At 49.7% G+C, this 16407-nt stretch overlaps 1 protein-coding gene across 1 annotated transcript in view; it reads right to left on the bottom strand.

Annotated features, from left to right (window-relative positions):
• The window catches only part of DHRS12 (dehydrogenase/reductase 12), a 58539-nt gene extending 44217 nt beyond the window's left edge, over nucleotides 1-14322 (bottom strand). The window contains 6 exon segments of the mRNA XM_032593444.1: nucleotides 1388-1480; nucleotides 8126-8208; nucleotides 9812-9945; nucleotides 11103-11218; nucleotides 13544-13967; nucleotides 14279-14322. Of these exon segments, the coding sequence (XP_032449335.1) occupies nucleotides 1388-1480; nucleotides 8126-8208; nucleotides 9812-9945; nucleotides 11103-11218; nucleotides 13544-13967; nucleotides 14279-14322 (894 nt within the window).
• Nucleotides 14323-16407: the final 2085 nt, after the last annotated feature.

Here is a 16407-nt window from a genome sequence, read left to right as displayed (position 1 = left end):
CTGCTTATTTTGCTAAGAAAACTGCTCATACTCTCCCAGAGCACAGGGAGCAAAGCGTTTTTTCAAGTCCATCTTCAATGAGCTCTCTCTTATTGACCATGCAACCTGCACTATTGATCTAGAAATTACATTCCCATCTCAAAATACAGGCAAGCAGGGCCAGAAGACCTGTTTCCAAACTCCAGACCTCCATGACCACCAACAGTCCCACATCCAAGTGACGACCACAGTCCTGCTCAACTGTCCCTTCATGTCAAACCCCTTCCAGGAAAATGCCACTAGTGCAGAAGGCTCAGCCACAGAACTGTGCAGAGATCTCCAATTACAAGGGGTTGGCTGGGCAACCGAATCCTCAGTGAGGTGCTCTGGGATTGCATCTAGACCAGAGCTGTCCAACAGAAATATAGAATTGAAGTTTTCTCAAAAGCAGCCACATTAAAAAGGTAAGAAGAAACAGGTAAATGTTAATAATATATTTTATTTACTCAATATCTCCAAAGTAGTATTATTTCAACATGTAACCAATATAAAAATATTAATGAGATGGTTTGCTTTTTTTTTTTTTTTCAGACCAAGTCTTTGAAATGGGCTCATTTTTACACTTACAGCATATTTCAATTTGGACTACCTGCATTTCCAATGCTCTATAGCCATATTGGACAGCACAAGACCAGAGCTTGGCCCAAACGGGCGTTTTGGAGCACGTTAGAAACTGTTTGGATAGAAAAGCAGCTCAGCTCAACGCAGAGCATCTGGGAGGAACAGACACATACCATCCCACCTGAGTCCTCCTGGCTCTCTGTGGAATCCCACACTGTGCTACTAAAAGGTTTGCTTGTTGGTAGCAGGCATTCTTAAATTTTTTTTTATTGTTTATTTACTTTAGAGAGAGAGCGAGCGAGCATGAGCAGGGAAGGAGAGAGAGAGGGAGACACAGGATCCGAAGCAGGCTGCAGGCTCTGAGCTGTCAGCACAGAGCCCGACACGGGGCTCATACTCATGAGCCGTGAGATCATAACCTGAGGCAAAGTCAGACACTTAACCGACTGAGCCAGTCAGGCGTCCCTGTAGCAGGCATTCTTTTGGACTAAACTTTTTGTTTTTATTTTTCCAAGAACCTCTAATTTTAATACACCCATCCCCAAATCTACAGAGCTCAGGAATGCAAATATACGCATCGTCATTTTATGAAAAATGGAATATCCCAATCCTCCCATTCCCCTTGAAACCAGTGTGTAAACTGATTGCACGAATAAGCCTCAACATAAAGGATTCTCACTAAGACGTCATCATAAAGACCCACAAACACACACATCACTCCATACCCACGTAGACCAAAAATGTACACACACGAAATTTATCCTCTACTTATGTTTATAAAACTTACCAGAATGTTGAGTTTCTTTTCCTGCTTGAAATTTTCAATAAATTCCCATATTTTCTTGGAATTAGACAAGGCCACGATGTGCAGAAAGATGTTCTAAACCAGAACACAAACAAACAAAAAGTTGTAAAGCTTTTTTTTAAAAAAAAAGATAGAAACTAGTATTTTTTAATTCAAAATACATGTACATGGTTTTAAAATAAAATAGTTTGGAATAATACAAAACGGAAAGTAACAGTCTCACTCCTCGAAAGTAAACCGTTGCTCACGGTTTCTTATTAATCATCCAGAAATATTTTAAGCATGTATAGTAGTTATATACATATGTTTAAAGCATAATATAGACTATGTATATTAGGCGCACCTGGGTGGCTCAGTCAGTTAAATGTCCAACTTAGGCTCAGGCCATCTTGTGGCTTGTGAGTTCAAGCCCTGCATTAGGCTCTGTGCTGACAGATCAGAACCTGGAGCCTGCTTCAGATTCTGTCTCCCTCTCTCTCTGCCCCTTCCCTCCCCCCACTTGCACTCTGTCTCTCTCTCTCAAAAAATAAACATTAAAAATTTTTTAAAAATAAAAATAAATATATTATATATATTAAGCACGATACGCATTTAATAAATATATGCCCCCTTCCATACAAATAGGATCAGACTATGCCTTGCTCTGCATCCTTCTTTCTCACTTAAGGTTTGGAGATTTTTTTGTTACATATAAATCTGTCTTATTTCTTTTAATGGCTACATAACATACTTTGGCATGGATGTATTATAGTTTCCTCCTGCCAATCATTTAGGAGTTTTTTGTCAATGTTTTGCTCTTACGACAATATCCAAGGTACATCATAACTATAAGACGACAACTTCCTTTGTTACTCGGTCCTTGCTTATGATGTTTATCAATTTCCACGTTGTGCTATAGCCATTGCTGAACACAGCTCCCTCCCCCAGTAGACTCAGGACTTCTCGATGGAGGAGACATGTCGAATCACCCCCTTCCCTCGTGGGGGTACACGCAGCCACACACATAAATGATTCATGTATGTGGGCTGCTCAGCCCCTTCTCTGTGCCCAGCACAGGAATCAAGCTTATATTCTGAGTATCCAGTGAATGCAAGGACATGCTGTCCGAGCCCCGGAAGGCATCTGTGACTTATCACCAGCCCAAGGCAGAGACTCCTGCTGCTTCAGAGACCTGACAACTGAACTGACAGGTGAGATACTGAGCAGCAGCCACAATTCCTTTCATAAAGCAGGGTTCGGTGCCTTGCCTCAATTTCCCCATTAATTAAGCCATAGAACCCAAGACCATAGTCAGAATTTCTTTCTACCGATCTGAAAACATATTGTTTTCTCACTCTCTGAGACAGTCTCGGAAAATGAGAAGATGGAAACAATCCTACATTTTCATGCCTCAGAAGGTCTATAGTCAGCTTAACTATCATATTCAGCTCAAGTCTGATACAGCTGAATATTCCTCTACTTTCAAAGGCTAGGAAAAGCATGGTCTGTACAGGACTATGCTCTTTGAAAAAGGCTGTGGGGTGTCTGGGTGGCTCAGTTGGATGAGTGTCCGACTCGATTTTGGCTCAGGTCATGATCCCAGGGTCGTGGGATCAAGCCCTGCACCGTGCTCCTGAAGAGCATGGAGTCTTCTTGGGATTCATATTCTCTCTCTCTCTCTCTCTCTCTCTCTCTCTCTCTCTCTCTCCCTTTGCCCGGCCCCTGCTCTCTCTCTCTAATAAAAAATAAACATAAAAAATTGGGGCGCCTGGGTGGCACAGTCGGTTAAGTGTCTGACTTCAGCCAGGTCACGATCTCGCGGTCCATGAGTTCGAGCCCCGCGTCAGGCTCTGGGCTGATGGCTCAGAGCCTGGAGCCTGTTTCCGATTCTGTGTCTCCCTCTCTCTCTGCCCCTCCCCCGTTCATGCTCTGTCTCTCTCTGTCCCAAAAATAAATAAACGTTGAAAAAAAAATTTTTTTTTAAATAAATAAAAAATAAAAATAAAAAAGGCTGTGAAGGCACTTGCTCAGCCACAGTGGACACAGGCTGCCTGCTGACTCCTTCCTGGATGGGCTGTGAGCACCCCCACTGCAATGACTACAAACTAAGTCTATAGACACCCAGTCCTTTCTTTTGAGGTCCTCCCCACAACCACCCTAAAACTCCCTCCTACCCAACAGTGCCAAGTAACACTCATACAAAATCCAGGTTCAAAAAACAACAAAATTCAAGTGAACGAAAATCAATTCCACTTTGAACATTCCACAACCTCCTTGAGCTTCCTGGAGGCACCTGGGGCATCCCAGCATCGGACAGAGGTAACAGCATGGAAGACAGAATCACTGTCCTAGATAAATCAGCCATGGAGCCCACTGAAATGAAGCATCATGAAAAGATGGAAGGAAATCATCTGTCTCCCTCTGGGAGAAAATAGAAGGCCAGAAAGCACCCAGAAGGGAAGGCCAGGAGTCTGCTGTGACCAGCAGAAGGAGCTAGGAACAGACACAAGTGCGCAAAAAACACCAATCTGCTGATCTACATGTGTCAAGGCTGGCCCTAGGAGCCACTGGGACTGCTGTGCTAACTCTTTAAACCTCAGGATACAAGTGTGGTTGTTGAAATTGAACAAAAGCCAACTGGATCCTTTCTGCTGATGAGTCACCATGTTCCATGGCCTAGGAGTCATGAGACGACATCACAGGAACCCCTCTACCCATGTGAGAGCGTGAGTCTGATGAGCAAATGGGAAACAGTGCACGAATGTGCCCTCAGTAGAAATCACCGCATAGGAATGAGGTGCCAGTTAATATTCACGTCGGGTAGGCAGGAACCTAAACCAATAATTCTCAAAAGGTTGAAATTCCACATTGACCTGGGAGATCTGGAGAGTAGAAACCCCCGTTTTACCTCTTAGTGTCCACATATTGTTGGGGTCGATCCCCACAAGACATAAGGCACATTTACAGCACCTTCTGGCCACATCAGGAATGTGGCAGGAGTTAAAATGTTGCCCCGACACCGCACCTCTGTAATCTTTCTCCTCAAAAACCTGTAACTGCAGTCTAATCATGAGAAAAACATCAGACAAATCCTGATTGAGGGACAGTATACAAAATCCCTGACCTGTACTTCTCAAAACCTTCAGGCTCATCACAAACTAGGAGAGTCTGAGAAACCATCACAGCCAAAAGGAGACTAAGGAGGCACGATGACCAAATGCAATGTGGTCCTGGATGGGATCTGAGAACAGAAACGGGGCAGTAGGCAAGAACGAGGGAAAACTGAATAGCATATGGGCTTCGGTTAATAATAAAGTACCCATATTGGTCCACCGGTTGTAATAAATGTTAACGAAGGGGAAATTGGATGCGGGGTAAGTGGGAACTCTGTACTAGTTGTACAACTTTCCTATGCATGGAAAATTATTCTAAAATATTAGACTATTCTAAGATTTTTAAAAAATGTTGCCCAAGGAGATCATGCCAGATCAAAGACAGACAGCAAGATGGTAATGAAGTGCAACAAGAAGCTGAGGAAGGAAGGTCCACTCTGATTTCCTGCCCCAGGCCCATTGGAGACATTGTGCCAGAAATAGCGGGCTGGCGGGCAGGGACTTCGTGTCAGTAAGCATTCGTTCCCTCCAGCAAGAGCACCACGGCAGGATGTTGACTTCTTTGCCGTCCACGCGTCTGACGGGACCAAGCCAGTGTGTACAGGCCACTGATGTGAACACGACCTCACACCTTCCTGGTGCCCACAGTCACCTGACCCGGCTGGCCTGCGGTGCACACACTCAAGCCTTCCTGCTCAAGGGACCCCTGCACCCAACATGCAGCCGGGACCACTCCCTCCATACTCTCACTGCTCCACGGGCCTACGCCCCAATTAAAGAGAAGTGGGTACCTTGGAGCAGAGAACGTAAGGGTGGGAGTGGTAACAGCATTAGTACGAAAACTACGGATAACGCAATAGTCTCCTGCTGACTGAGAGCTACATGCTCGATGACACCCTGCACTGCCCATGTCATGGCACACACAACGTCACATCCGTCTAACAGAAAACTTTCTCTTTTTAATGTTTTATTTATTTTTGAGAGAGAGAGAGAGAGAGAGAGAGAGAGCACTAGTGAGAGAGAGGAAGAGAGAGAGGGGCGGGGGGACTGAGGATCCAAAGCGGCCTCTGCACTGACAGCAGAGAGCCTGATGTGGGCTCGAACTCATGAACCATGAGATCATGAGCCGAGCTGAAGTCGGAGGCTCAACCAACTGAGCCACCCAGGCGTCCCCAGAAACCTCTTTCAACAGAGGGAGTTGAATGAAGGGACTGGTCCCCAGAGGAGGAAGGCGAGGGCTCAGCTGGGACCAGCCAACAGCCAAGGGATGACGAAGAGCAGGAAGCTACCAGCCTAGGCTGGAGGAACAGAGGAGGTGGTGTGGCCTGAGCCAGGCTCACCACCAAAAGGAAGAACCTCAGAGCGGTCCGGCCGTTGCCAGGGAAGTCAAATGTCCTGCTTCTCCCTTCTTCCCACCCACCGATCTTCCTCAATGGCCAAACCCGGCCAGCAGCTGGCTGATGTGAAGGCGGGAGAAACACGTACTCGGGGGGTCCGCGCATCTACTCCCCGCCTGCCCCCTCTGTGCTGCGGAGCTGAGCCGGCAGGCCCGGGGTGGACTCCCACGCTTCCTGCAACTGCTTGTCAACCACATCATCCCTTCCAAGACCGCGAGGGGCTGCGTCAAGACTCTGTCCTCTCCCCAGCTCCCAGCACACTGCCCGACATAGGGTTCACACTCAAGCATATGATCAAATATAGAGTAATATCACTCCTACTTTTCAGTTGGGGACACTGGAGTTCAGGGAAGCGAAGAACACTGCCCAAGCTCCCAGGGCTAGCGAGCGCACAACCAGACTCTGATCCGAGCCCAGCGCCTTCCCACGCCCCACGTTTGTGTGGGGGCTGCATGCGCTAGACCAGATGAAGCTATGGAGCTCTCTCTTTCATAAAGGGGGAGGAGCGGCTGATCCCTGGCAGAGCTTGGGGCGGGTACACTGAGTCAGGGACAGGACACCACGCCACGGGGATGAGCGGACAGGCCCTGTCAGCCCCGGCCCCTCAGAGCTCTCTGCACCGGAGGCCACTTACAAACACAAGAAAAGGAATCTCCACTGTGTGAGCTCCGACCCCACCTTGGGTACGAACATGGGGAGGGCCGGGGGCAGTAAATAACGGGCTGCCTCTCTCCCCAGCCTCGGAAACACGTTTGCTCCCTCTTTCCAGCTCTACGCTCCCAACGGTGGTGGAGGTGGATATAAGGATGGCTCACTATTACAAACAAAACCATACTGTCACCTTTTTCCGTATCAATCCACTTTGTCAAAAATGTAGCCCAAACCACAGCAGGCTGGAATCCAGGCAATCCCTGGCCCGCCTGTGACCTATTAGTATTCTTGTTGCGTCCCGCAGCAGCACAACTGAAAGTTATCAGCAGGCAGACAGCCAGCTTTCAATCTCAAGAACTGCAGCCCCAGATCGCGGCGGCACTCACGCATTAGAGAAGATTTAGAGACCCTCACGCTCGCCGCCAGCGCTGAGCCTCTGTGCGGCATCTGACGGCCAGAGACCACAGACGCGTGGTGAGAAGAGAAAGAACGGGGCTTGCTTTGAAAACGTTATTTAAGAAATAATAATAACAGCCTTCAGGAGCAGATGCAAAATACTCCGTTCTAGATTGGGGCATTTTTTCCTTCTGGCCAAGGTCCAAGCTTGAGGGGGCAGGGGGTGCTGCGTCCCCGCCCAGTCCCTTCCCACGGGCCCACCCGCTGGAGCAGAGGGTTCCCCGGAAAGAGGAGGAGACTTCGGCAGAATGGAAGGGAGGACAGAGGGACATTCTTCAGTGAACGCGAGGGGCCCCTTCCGTCTTCTCCTTTCTGTCTCCAGCTCCTAGCATGCAGCCTGACATAGCATTCACTCTCAAACATATGTTCAAACACAGAATGATATCACCCCCATTTCTCAGAGGAGAAAACTGAGGTTGAGGGAAACGAAGAACACTGCCCAAGCTCTCTTTACAGTGGGTTTTCCCCGGGTTTTCCATCCGGGGGCCAGCTTCACGGGGTCCAACCCGTGTAGGTACGCAAGCCCCACCCTTGGAAGGGCCCCACACTTTCAGGGGGGTCTGCCTTCACCGTCTTGAAGTGTTCAATACTTTTTACACGGGGGCCCACATTCTCACTTTGCGCTGTGCCCCGCAAATTACGCAGCCAGTCCTGGCTCCGACTGTTTTAGGAAGGGGAGAGCACAAGATGTGGGCCAGCTCTGAAAGCTCTCGTGAGGACGTGGCTCTCGTCAAGAGCTAACTGTTGCCTGTTTATTGGAAAGCCACTGGGTCAGTTCACAGCTTGGCTTGTGGTGCCCGAGTCCCCCTCGATGTGTCTCACTGACCTGGGCTCCTTCCCTGGTGGAAATCCCAAGAGAGTCACAGTCAGTATAACATCTCTGCAGCAGGGACTGGCCCCCGCCTGCTGTCTCACGGGCAGCCCAGGGCGTGGAGTCAAACCCAGCCATGGAAAAGCAAGCGCAGCTCCAGCTCCCAGGGGGGTTGGGGGCTGCCTCCAACGCAGAAGCACCAACACAGGCCACTGCCAAGGCCAGGGAGCGCGGGCAGCAGTTTGGCCCCCGCAGCAGCTGACGAGGTCGGTGTGCAAGAAACCCCCAGCGGGAGGGGCAAAGAGCAGCTCACCTGGTTACCGCTCTCCCTGATGATCTCACCTTTGGCACCTCCTTCCTGGTCTCTATCTCGACACACCGGGTGAACTGTGCCACCTGGTGGAATTCAATGAAACCATCTGTGAGTTCTAGCGACAGCTATGGCCGTGGAGACCAGCTTTTCCAAATGAATTAAGACATACAGGCTCGCAGGAAGAATACCTGAAACTGAGACTATTCTGGAAAATCTAGATGGATGGTCCCCACAGTTAGGGCAGCAGGTATAATAGTGAAGGTGATCCTGGAACCCGACCTCCTGCCTATATGGGCTGACTAATGGGGCACCCAGGAGAAGGTCCTGATTTTTATAGGGGTCGGAACACATCAAGGATAAGAAGTGTGGGTCTTGGTCACAGATTCGTCCCTAGCATATCCCATAGCACCTGACACACAGGTCTCAACCTGGCTGCACTTTAGACTCACCTGGGGAGTTCTTAAAGCTCCAGATGATGGGTCTAGGCCTAGGTATGTTTTAAAAGCTCCCAAATGAGCCTAATGCTCAACCCGAGTTCAGAAGCACTGGCCTAACATGTAGCAGGGACTCGATTAATATTTACTGAGTGGGTGAGTCCATAAATGGCACTTAGACTATTCCAGCAAAGACGATACCGTCATCAATCAAAGTGTAAAGGGGGAATTCCTCGGCTGTGGCAGTTAAAAAATGATCATTACAGAGCCTGGTTTCTTCACTTAAAATAGCCCGCTTTATTAAATGGAGTCTGTTTCATGGGAGGCTATCAGCTAACCACGTAACCAGCCTCTCTCCTTCTCCCCAAACACTTCCGAGGGATCTCCCAGTTGCTGAGATGTACTTATTCCTCACCCTGACTGGGTAGATAATGAAATACAGCCCAAACGGTATAATATTGCCCTGGAAAATGCCTAACTTGATTTTAGAGGGAAAAAAAAAAAACCATCTTTGAGCATCTTGAAAAGTGATAAATCCCCAACCTATTCTCCAACTTCTGCTGGAGCATCTGTTTTTCTGGAGAAGAGTCTCCGGATAGACACGGTGGCCTTTTCTAGCCACCACAGTGCCATTGCGTGACCCAGGGCAGTTGAATTCGTGCAGGAAATTCTGGTGTTTACCCAGAGGAAGACTTCAGCTGATGGAAAAATTGACAGGGAACCCAGAGAGTCTTTTCACAAAATCAAGGTTAGGGAAGAGAAATAAGAGGTCATCTCCAGCTGCTCTAAGCCTGGAGGCTGGACCCCAGGAAGGAGGACTCTCCAGTTATTATGGGGGCACTGATTCTTAAGTAGGGTCCACAGCCAAACTGCAGTGGACTCCCACTCTCCTCCCTACATCCCCCCACAGAGGCTCAATGACAACACATGAGGTGGGTCCCAGTTCTACTGGTGATTCAGATGCCCAGGGTTGGGAGCCCCTCACTGCTCTTAATGATGTGTGGCCGTGACCCGAGCTCTCCTGTGAATTAATTAAGAGTCGAGGACAGGCTCCTCCGGTCACGTGCTCTATCCACCTCTAGCTGGAAGCTCAATGCCCATCCCAGAATCAGCAGCTGATTACCTCGGGATCACGGTCAACTCCTGGCCATGCTGGCTGGGCCCTTCCTGACCTGCCTGTGACATCGGGCTCTCTCCCCAGTGTGGAGCGGCCACAGGCTGACCTCGAGTGGACACACAGCAGGCTGCTCACCTCGCTTGGCTATTTCAATAGCAGTCGCTCTTCCAATGCCACTGTTCCCTCAAGTGACCCAGAAGGCTATTCCAGGAATTTGGACCTCGAAGCCCTCAGGCACAAAGTCCTTAGCCGCTGGTTCACAGCCACTCCTGGAAACAGCAAGCCCAGAGAAAGAAGGACTATAAGGAGCCAGGAAAAGAAACCCCTGCAGGGAGAAAGCCTAGTTGTGAGGTGGGCATGATCGCTCTCTCTAGCACATCACATAGCTCCTTCCTTCCTCACCTCCCTGTTTCCTTCCCTGGTCTCAGGAACAATGCTGCCCTCTCAGACTTTACATTTCCTCATCACTGGCTTCCTGAACTTTCAAAAATATTTGGAGACCCTAACAATCTGGCATCCAAATCAGCTTTCTCTGACTGCCTCTGACACCAGAAGTGCCCCCCTCCAAAAAACAAAAAAAAATCCTCTGATAGATGGATTATTTTCCCTTTTCCCAATTTTGAGGGGAAAAGAGGAGGAGCGTAGGAGACCATTAGCATCATGCCTGTTGTGTGGCAGGACAGGTGTCCCTACTTAGCTACAGAAGGACGGGTGAGAGGGGGGAGATTTGCAAGTACAGAATGAAGCTAGAGGAAGGTCGTTATTTGAGCTCATACCGCCTCGGAGAAAGCAAAGGCTCCTTCAGGGCTACAGGGCGTGTGCTGCGTAACTCTAGGGGGCACCGTCCAGATCACAGTGATGGGAGATTTGTATCTGCGTTAGAGCAACTTCTTTGCAGATGGCAGCAAAGCGCGCCAAGGAGGTGCTTTTCCTCATTTGCACGAAAGGATCACACCGCATAAAAGTAACCCTGAGTTCCTTAACTGTTTCTCTCTGCCTTTTGAGATACCTCTTCTACCTTTGCTTTCCTAGGTTTGGCCTGGAGGGTGATTAGCAGGAGGAGGCCCTGAGGGCAGAGCCCTCCCCCCACACAGGCAGGCTGGGGTCTCAGAGCTTGCAACTCTCACCCAAAGAGCCAAGTGATTTCTCCTGCTCTGCAGCAGAGAACGGGACTCTTTCCCTTGAAGATTCTACGCAAAGCCCAGTGCCCTCCCACACACGGTGTTTACACACAGACTGCCAACAGCTGGTCTCCCTGGTATAGCACAATTGCCAACTACAAGCCAGGACACTGGAGAGGCGGCCAAAGAATGTTTATCAGCCTGGGTTAGGTTTGGAAGTCCTTGCCACAGGGGCAATCATGGCCCCTTGTCTCACAGCCAAAAGACCAGGAAGAATGTTCCCGTTCCCACCATCTGTAACTCACTTGAATGTCCAGGGCAGCTCAGAGAACACCCTTCCCACTGCTTCTGCTGCTAGCGGCACAGTGGGGTGAGCAAGACTTCTGACTCTTCCAAAGCTTCCTGCGAGGCTGACTTGAAGCTAAAAAGAATTATCAATAATAAGGGCTTTGGATCAAACAACCTGGGTTTCAATCACAGCTCTCCTTCTTAATAGCTGTGCGATCTCATGTGTTGACTTAACCTTTCTGGGCTCCTGTCTCCTCTTCTGCAGAAAGGGGATAATAAAAGCTAACTGTTGGGCAGCCTGGATGAGATAATGTATGTAAGGCATTTTCTTACCACACTTGGAATAAATTAAGAGTTCAATACACAGCAGTTGCTATGTTACTATTATTCATAATGACATCAATACTCTCCATGTTCAAAACTGAGTTCATTTGCCCCCACCCCCATCCCAGCCCTCCAAATCATCAGGGACTTTGAGAGCATTTTAAACTATAACCAAAGATAAAGCTGTAAGATTTGTTTTCTCTGATCATTGTTGGCGGGCAGGCGGGGGGAGGGGGGGTAGGGTCACTATGAAAGGATTTTCTTGCAGAAGCAAATGATTCCTCAAGAAGGGGCTAAGGGCCTTCTTCTAGGCTAAAGGGTCCTAGCCAGGAGAAAAAGTACTGGTGGGGAGCGAGTGAGACTTTCCCAAACCACAGGAGAGCCAGAAGTGCAGGCCACAGAGAACATACGGGGAAACCAGGAACCGCCCCAAAGATCCCCTCCTCCAGGGGCAGGAAGCTGAGGCTTTCCTCTGTGACACCTAGAGGAGACCTTAGCCTCCGGAAGATTATGTTGATCCTATTAAACACTAAGGCTTGCTGACGACAGCTCCTGTGGATTAAATCTCTTCCTCAAACTCCAGCTGTGAGCCCTTCCAAGAGGGCGGGGCCAGGCTGGCCTGCTGGGCCTGTCACACTCTCCTTCTGTCCTTTGCCTTGGCTCTTTGACTTCATCGCGGGATCCTGTCCTCAGCCAATCTGTTGTGAACAATGAGATTTGGCTGGTTTTTTTTTTTTTTTTTTTTTTTTTTTTGTATCCCCCTGCCCTCTTTTGGGGAAGTATTTTATGTTCACAAACTCTTGATATCAGTCCCTATTTTTCAGTGTGAAGAGAAATAAATGACTTGCCTAAGGTCACAAAATGGTAGGTGATAAAGCCAAAGGAGGGTTTCCATTCTTTCAACACCCCAACCTGGGGCACCTTCTACTGAACCAGTGAGGCTCAAAGGGTGCTCCCCAGACAGGTGGCATCAGCATCACCTGAGAACCTGTTAGAAATGCGTTGTCTACTGAGTCCGCGGTTCAAAATGGGGCCCAGCCATCTAGGGTCACATGCCCTACGCGTGATTCTGATTCAAGCTGAGCAACCACTGTGCTTGTGTTTCAGGAACCTCCGAAGACAGGAATCACCAGGGGGCAAGCTCCCAGGCATCAGTTTCCCCCAATTTACCCAATAAGGAATGTGCATATGCAAATTGTAGCCCTCATCTATACCTGTCAGGGGCTTAGGGGTCAGGGGCTTAGGGGTCAGGGTTTGTTTGTTTTCTTTTTAATTGTCCCAGGTAATTGTCAGGTTCAGGCAAGTTTAGGGAACAGTGACTTGATGCTGTTGCATAGGTGAGCAATATAGGGGAACTTCGTAAAAATCATGGTGTGCCAAGAAAAAGCATTACAAACCTAAACTACAGACCCTCATATGGGGATGAAAATATTAGGAATTGTCTTTCCCTCCCCCCCCTCCACTCCCACCCCATGTAAGAGTTCGGGGAGAGACTTTCAGAAGCCTGCTTTCCCAGGACGAGAAGCTAACCCAAGCTCTCCAGGCTGCTGTGTAACACGGAAAGACCCAGCGAATAGTGGCCACTGCCACTATTTGAAAGAGAGAGGTTGCCATTTGCCAAAATCCAGTGGAGCTGGGCTGACAGCTCCGCTTCCCACCACTCTGTGCAGCCCTGGCTCCTGAGAAAAACATGCACTTTTCTCGAAAGGATGGGGTGTGGGGGAGAAGAGAAGTCAGCAGCAGCATGCTGCCTCCCCTTGGAACACGGAAATTTGCCGGCCTGCCTTAGGAACTCATAAAAACCCTAGTGCAGGGAGAAGAGGAGGTCCCTTAGATAACTGGGCGGCATGAGAATCACCTGGAGGATATTTATGAAATGTCAGTCTAGGCCCCAGTGCAGGCCAACCGAACTGGAATCTCTAGGGGCAGGCCTGACGCTGGTATTTAGATTCTTGACCTATTATTCGGCCAGGATTGAGAACCACCGCGTTTCTCTAATTGATTCTAAGATAAAACACCTCTCTGTCCCCCGGACGGGTCGCCTCTTAAAACCACAAGGTGGAGAGCCGGCTAGGGTACAGCGAGGGTGACCACCAGGCCAGTGAAACCGTCGAACGCCGTTCACAAAACTCACACTGGGTGCACGGCGGACACCCGCCCCGAAACCGGCGTTCGGAAAGTTCCAGCAGGAGCGAGAGGTCACAGTCCACAAGCTGCGTTTTATCGGTGAGCAAAAACACACGACTCGGGAAAGTTCTAAGCCGCAGGTCCTCACCAGCGATTTAGGGCGCGCCCCGCCCGGGGCCGAAAGCAGCCCCGAGAGGCTACCCGAGAAAGCCCTGCAGGGAGAAAGGTGAAGCCAAGGGGACTCCGGGCGCGAGAGGCAGACTGACGTCAGTGGATCCGGTGCAACGGCGCGGCAGAGCCACGCCACCTCGGGCTGGACCCCGCCCGCCGGGCGGCACGCCTGCGGAGGGCCCCTGTCACTCAGTCGGCCCAGTGGGATCGCGGAGTCGCGGGCGCGTCCCCGCTCGCCCGCGCCGAGGCGGGCCACGTGACTGCCAGCGGCCCCGCCCACCCGGCCGCCCGGGCCGTCTTACTTGGTGTATTCGCGCAGCCCTGTGGCAAGCCTCGCGGTGCTGTGGTGGACGGACGTGGTAGGGCCCGCGCTCCCGGTGTCCCCGCCCTCCGGAGCCGCCGGCGGTTACGTCATTCCAGTTATGTAAAAGCCGCGGGCTCTTCTCCACGGGGAACGCGGCGGAGTCTTCTGGTCCGCCCTGCCTCTCTGTACGGCTTTGTGCGGGGCGCCCACTCAGCCCCAGCCTCAGAGGGCAGGGAGGGCCCTGCTGCGGGCGGCACTCAGGGTCACACGGTCAACTCGGGGTTGAAACCGGGCGTCACTTGGGGCGTCATCTGGGGAACACCTGTCTGCTGGGTATGCCTGGGATGCAAAGATGGCTGGTAGAATTTTGCTTACCCAGAAAATCATGTGGAATAAAAGATAAGGCGTAATGATATTAACAAGATTTCTCCATCCGATGAGTTTTATCACAGCATTTTCCAAGTTCGTACGTATCTTGTTTCATGTAATGGCCCGAGTAATTTAGCCAAGATAGAACCCCCTTCCCCAGCAGGTGCAAGGAGTCAGGTTGGTAACATGAACACAGTGACAGCTGGCAAGGGCAGGGCTGTGTCTCCCACCGGAGAGGTCAGTCTCTTCGAAGTCTGAACTTTTGCCACCAGTTCAGCAACCTCATGCAATGCCAAGGAGGTCCCCTTGATCTCCTCCAAATCTCCATCAGCCTTCCCTCGGACCCCCCAAAACCCCAGAAAACATACAGTGTAAGTTAAAGCATGGTTGCTGTGCCAATCTAGATCCCAGTGAAGTCATCCAGCCTCCTCCTGGGCCCTGTTGTGTAGGAATCAGACATCCCAGGCTATATCTGACCTCCATCCCTAATTGAGGGGTGGGTCACTCAGTTAAATTCTGTACTGGGTTACCCAATTCGCCCAGAGACTGAGCCACTCTTACATAAGATGTAAGACCAGCTGGTTTAATGGCCCTCGTTACCTAGGATATAAGGTATAGGATCACTGCCCTCCACCCCCAGCAAGCGGATGTGGTTTTACTTAAGAATAACTTTGGAAATAAGTTTCTCCAGAACAGTTTGTTCGTCTGAACAGGACTGTGAAGTTCCACTGCATTGCTCTTATTCCTGACAGAGTGATGAAAGGGAGTTTAAGCAAGTGGCATTCTGGAAAACCACCCAGCCTGGTGTGACTTTCAATACCGGTCTGGTTTGGCTGGGAGAATATTTTAGAGTCCCAGAGTTACGCAACTGTGCTTTGTATACTCTGCTTTGTGGCAGTGATAGAAAAGGTGTCTGTCTGCCCTGAATCCCTCTACCACCTCGGAATTAGGCTTTTTGGCTCACAGAGGGGGTGAGAAGTTGTTTGAACCACAAAGTCTATCGAGGGCCTCAGCAGCACCTTGAAGTAAAAGGATGGGGTGAAAACCCAGCTGTTACCCTGGCGTGTGGTCCTGGGCGTGCTGCGTTGACCGCTCAGTCTTGGTTCTCTGATTTGTAGAATGGGAATGAATATGCTCACCTCGTGAGATGGCGGTGATGATCAGACACTTTTATAAAGAGACTAGCGAAATGCCTGGTTTCATCCGAAGGGATCAAAAAATGTTCACTTCCCTCAACTTTTCTTTGCATTCCTTCTCCCCTTTACATTATAGCCATGCCGTGTACATCAGTCGATGGTCCCATGGGTGCACGAAGCATATAATGTTTATCCTTAAATCAACACCTATCCACGGGGTAGCTAGTGTGCGCATTACACTCACTTCTTAGGAGGTTTTTAAAAGATAAGCCCCATTTTAGAAGGGCCTTCCACTCTCCCCTGGATGACAGGGAATATGTACACAAAAAGACAAAGGACAGGGAAGGATTAATGGGAAAAGGCTCCCGTTTAAGTAGGAGTTAGCTGAGCTGGATTTTAGTCCTATTTCTGACTCCCAAGGTTACCTGGGTAACAATGATAAAATTTATTGGGGGCTTAATATGTGCCAAGCATTGTGGATTATCTCACTTAATCCTTACAATGACCTAGTAAAGTTGCTCTTGATATTATCCCCATTTTGCAGATGAGCAGACTGAGACTTAAGGGTAAGTCACTTAGGTGAAGTCATAGCATCCATCCTGGATCCATACCGTATGGTGGCAAGTCACTTAACCTCTCTAGGCCTCCGTTTTCTCATCCAAATGAAAGGGGGAATCAGATGGACATGTGAGACCCTTTCTAGCTCTCACTTTCTTTAATAAGAGAAATACATAAAAAATTAAATAAGGTAGGCCCAACATGCTTTTAAGAGTGACATGAATGGGCACCTGGGTGGCGCAGTCGGTTAAGCGTCCGACTTCAGCCAGGTCACGATCTCGCGGTCCGTGAGTTCGAGCCCCGCGTCAGGCTCTGGGCTGATGGCTCAGAGCC

Source organism: Lynx canadensis, chromosome A1 (genome assembly GCF_007474595.2).
Source record: "Lynx canadensis isolate LIC74 chromosome A1, mLynCan4.pri.v2, whole genome shotgun sequence".
In the NCBI taxonomy this organism is placed as follows: domain Eukaryota; kingdom Metazoa; phylum Chordata; class Mammalia; order Carnivora; family Felidae; genus Lynx; species Lynx canadensis.
This window is presented reverse-complemented; position numbering and strand designations above follow the sequence as displayed.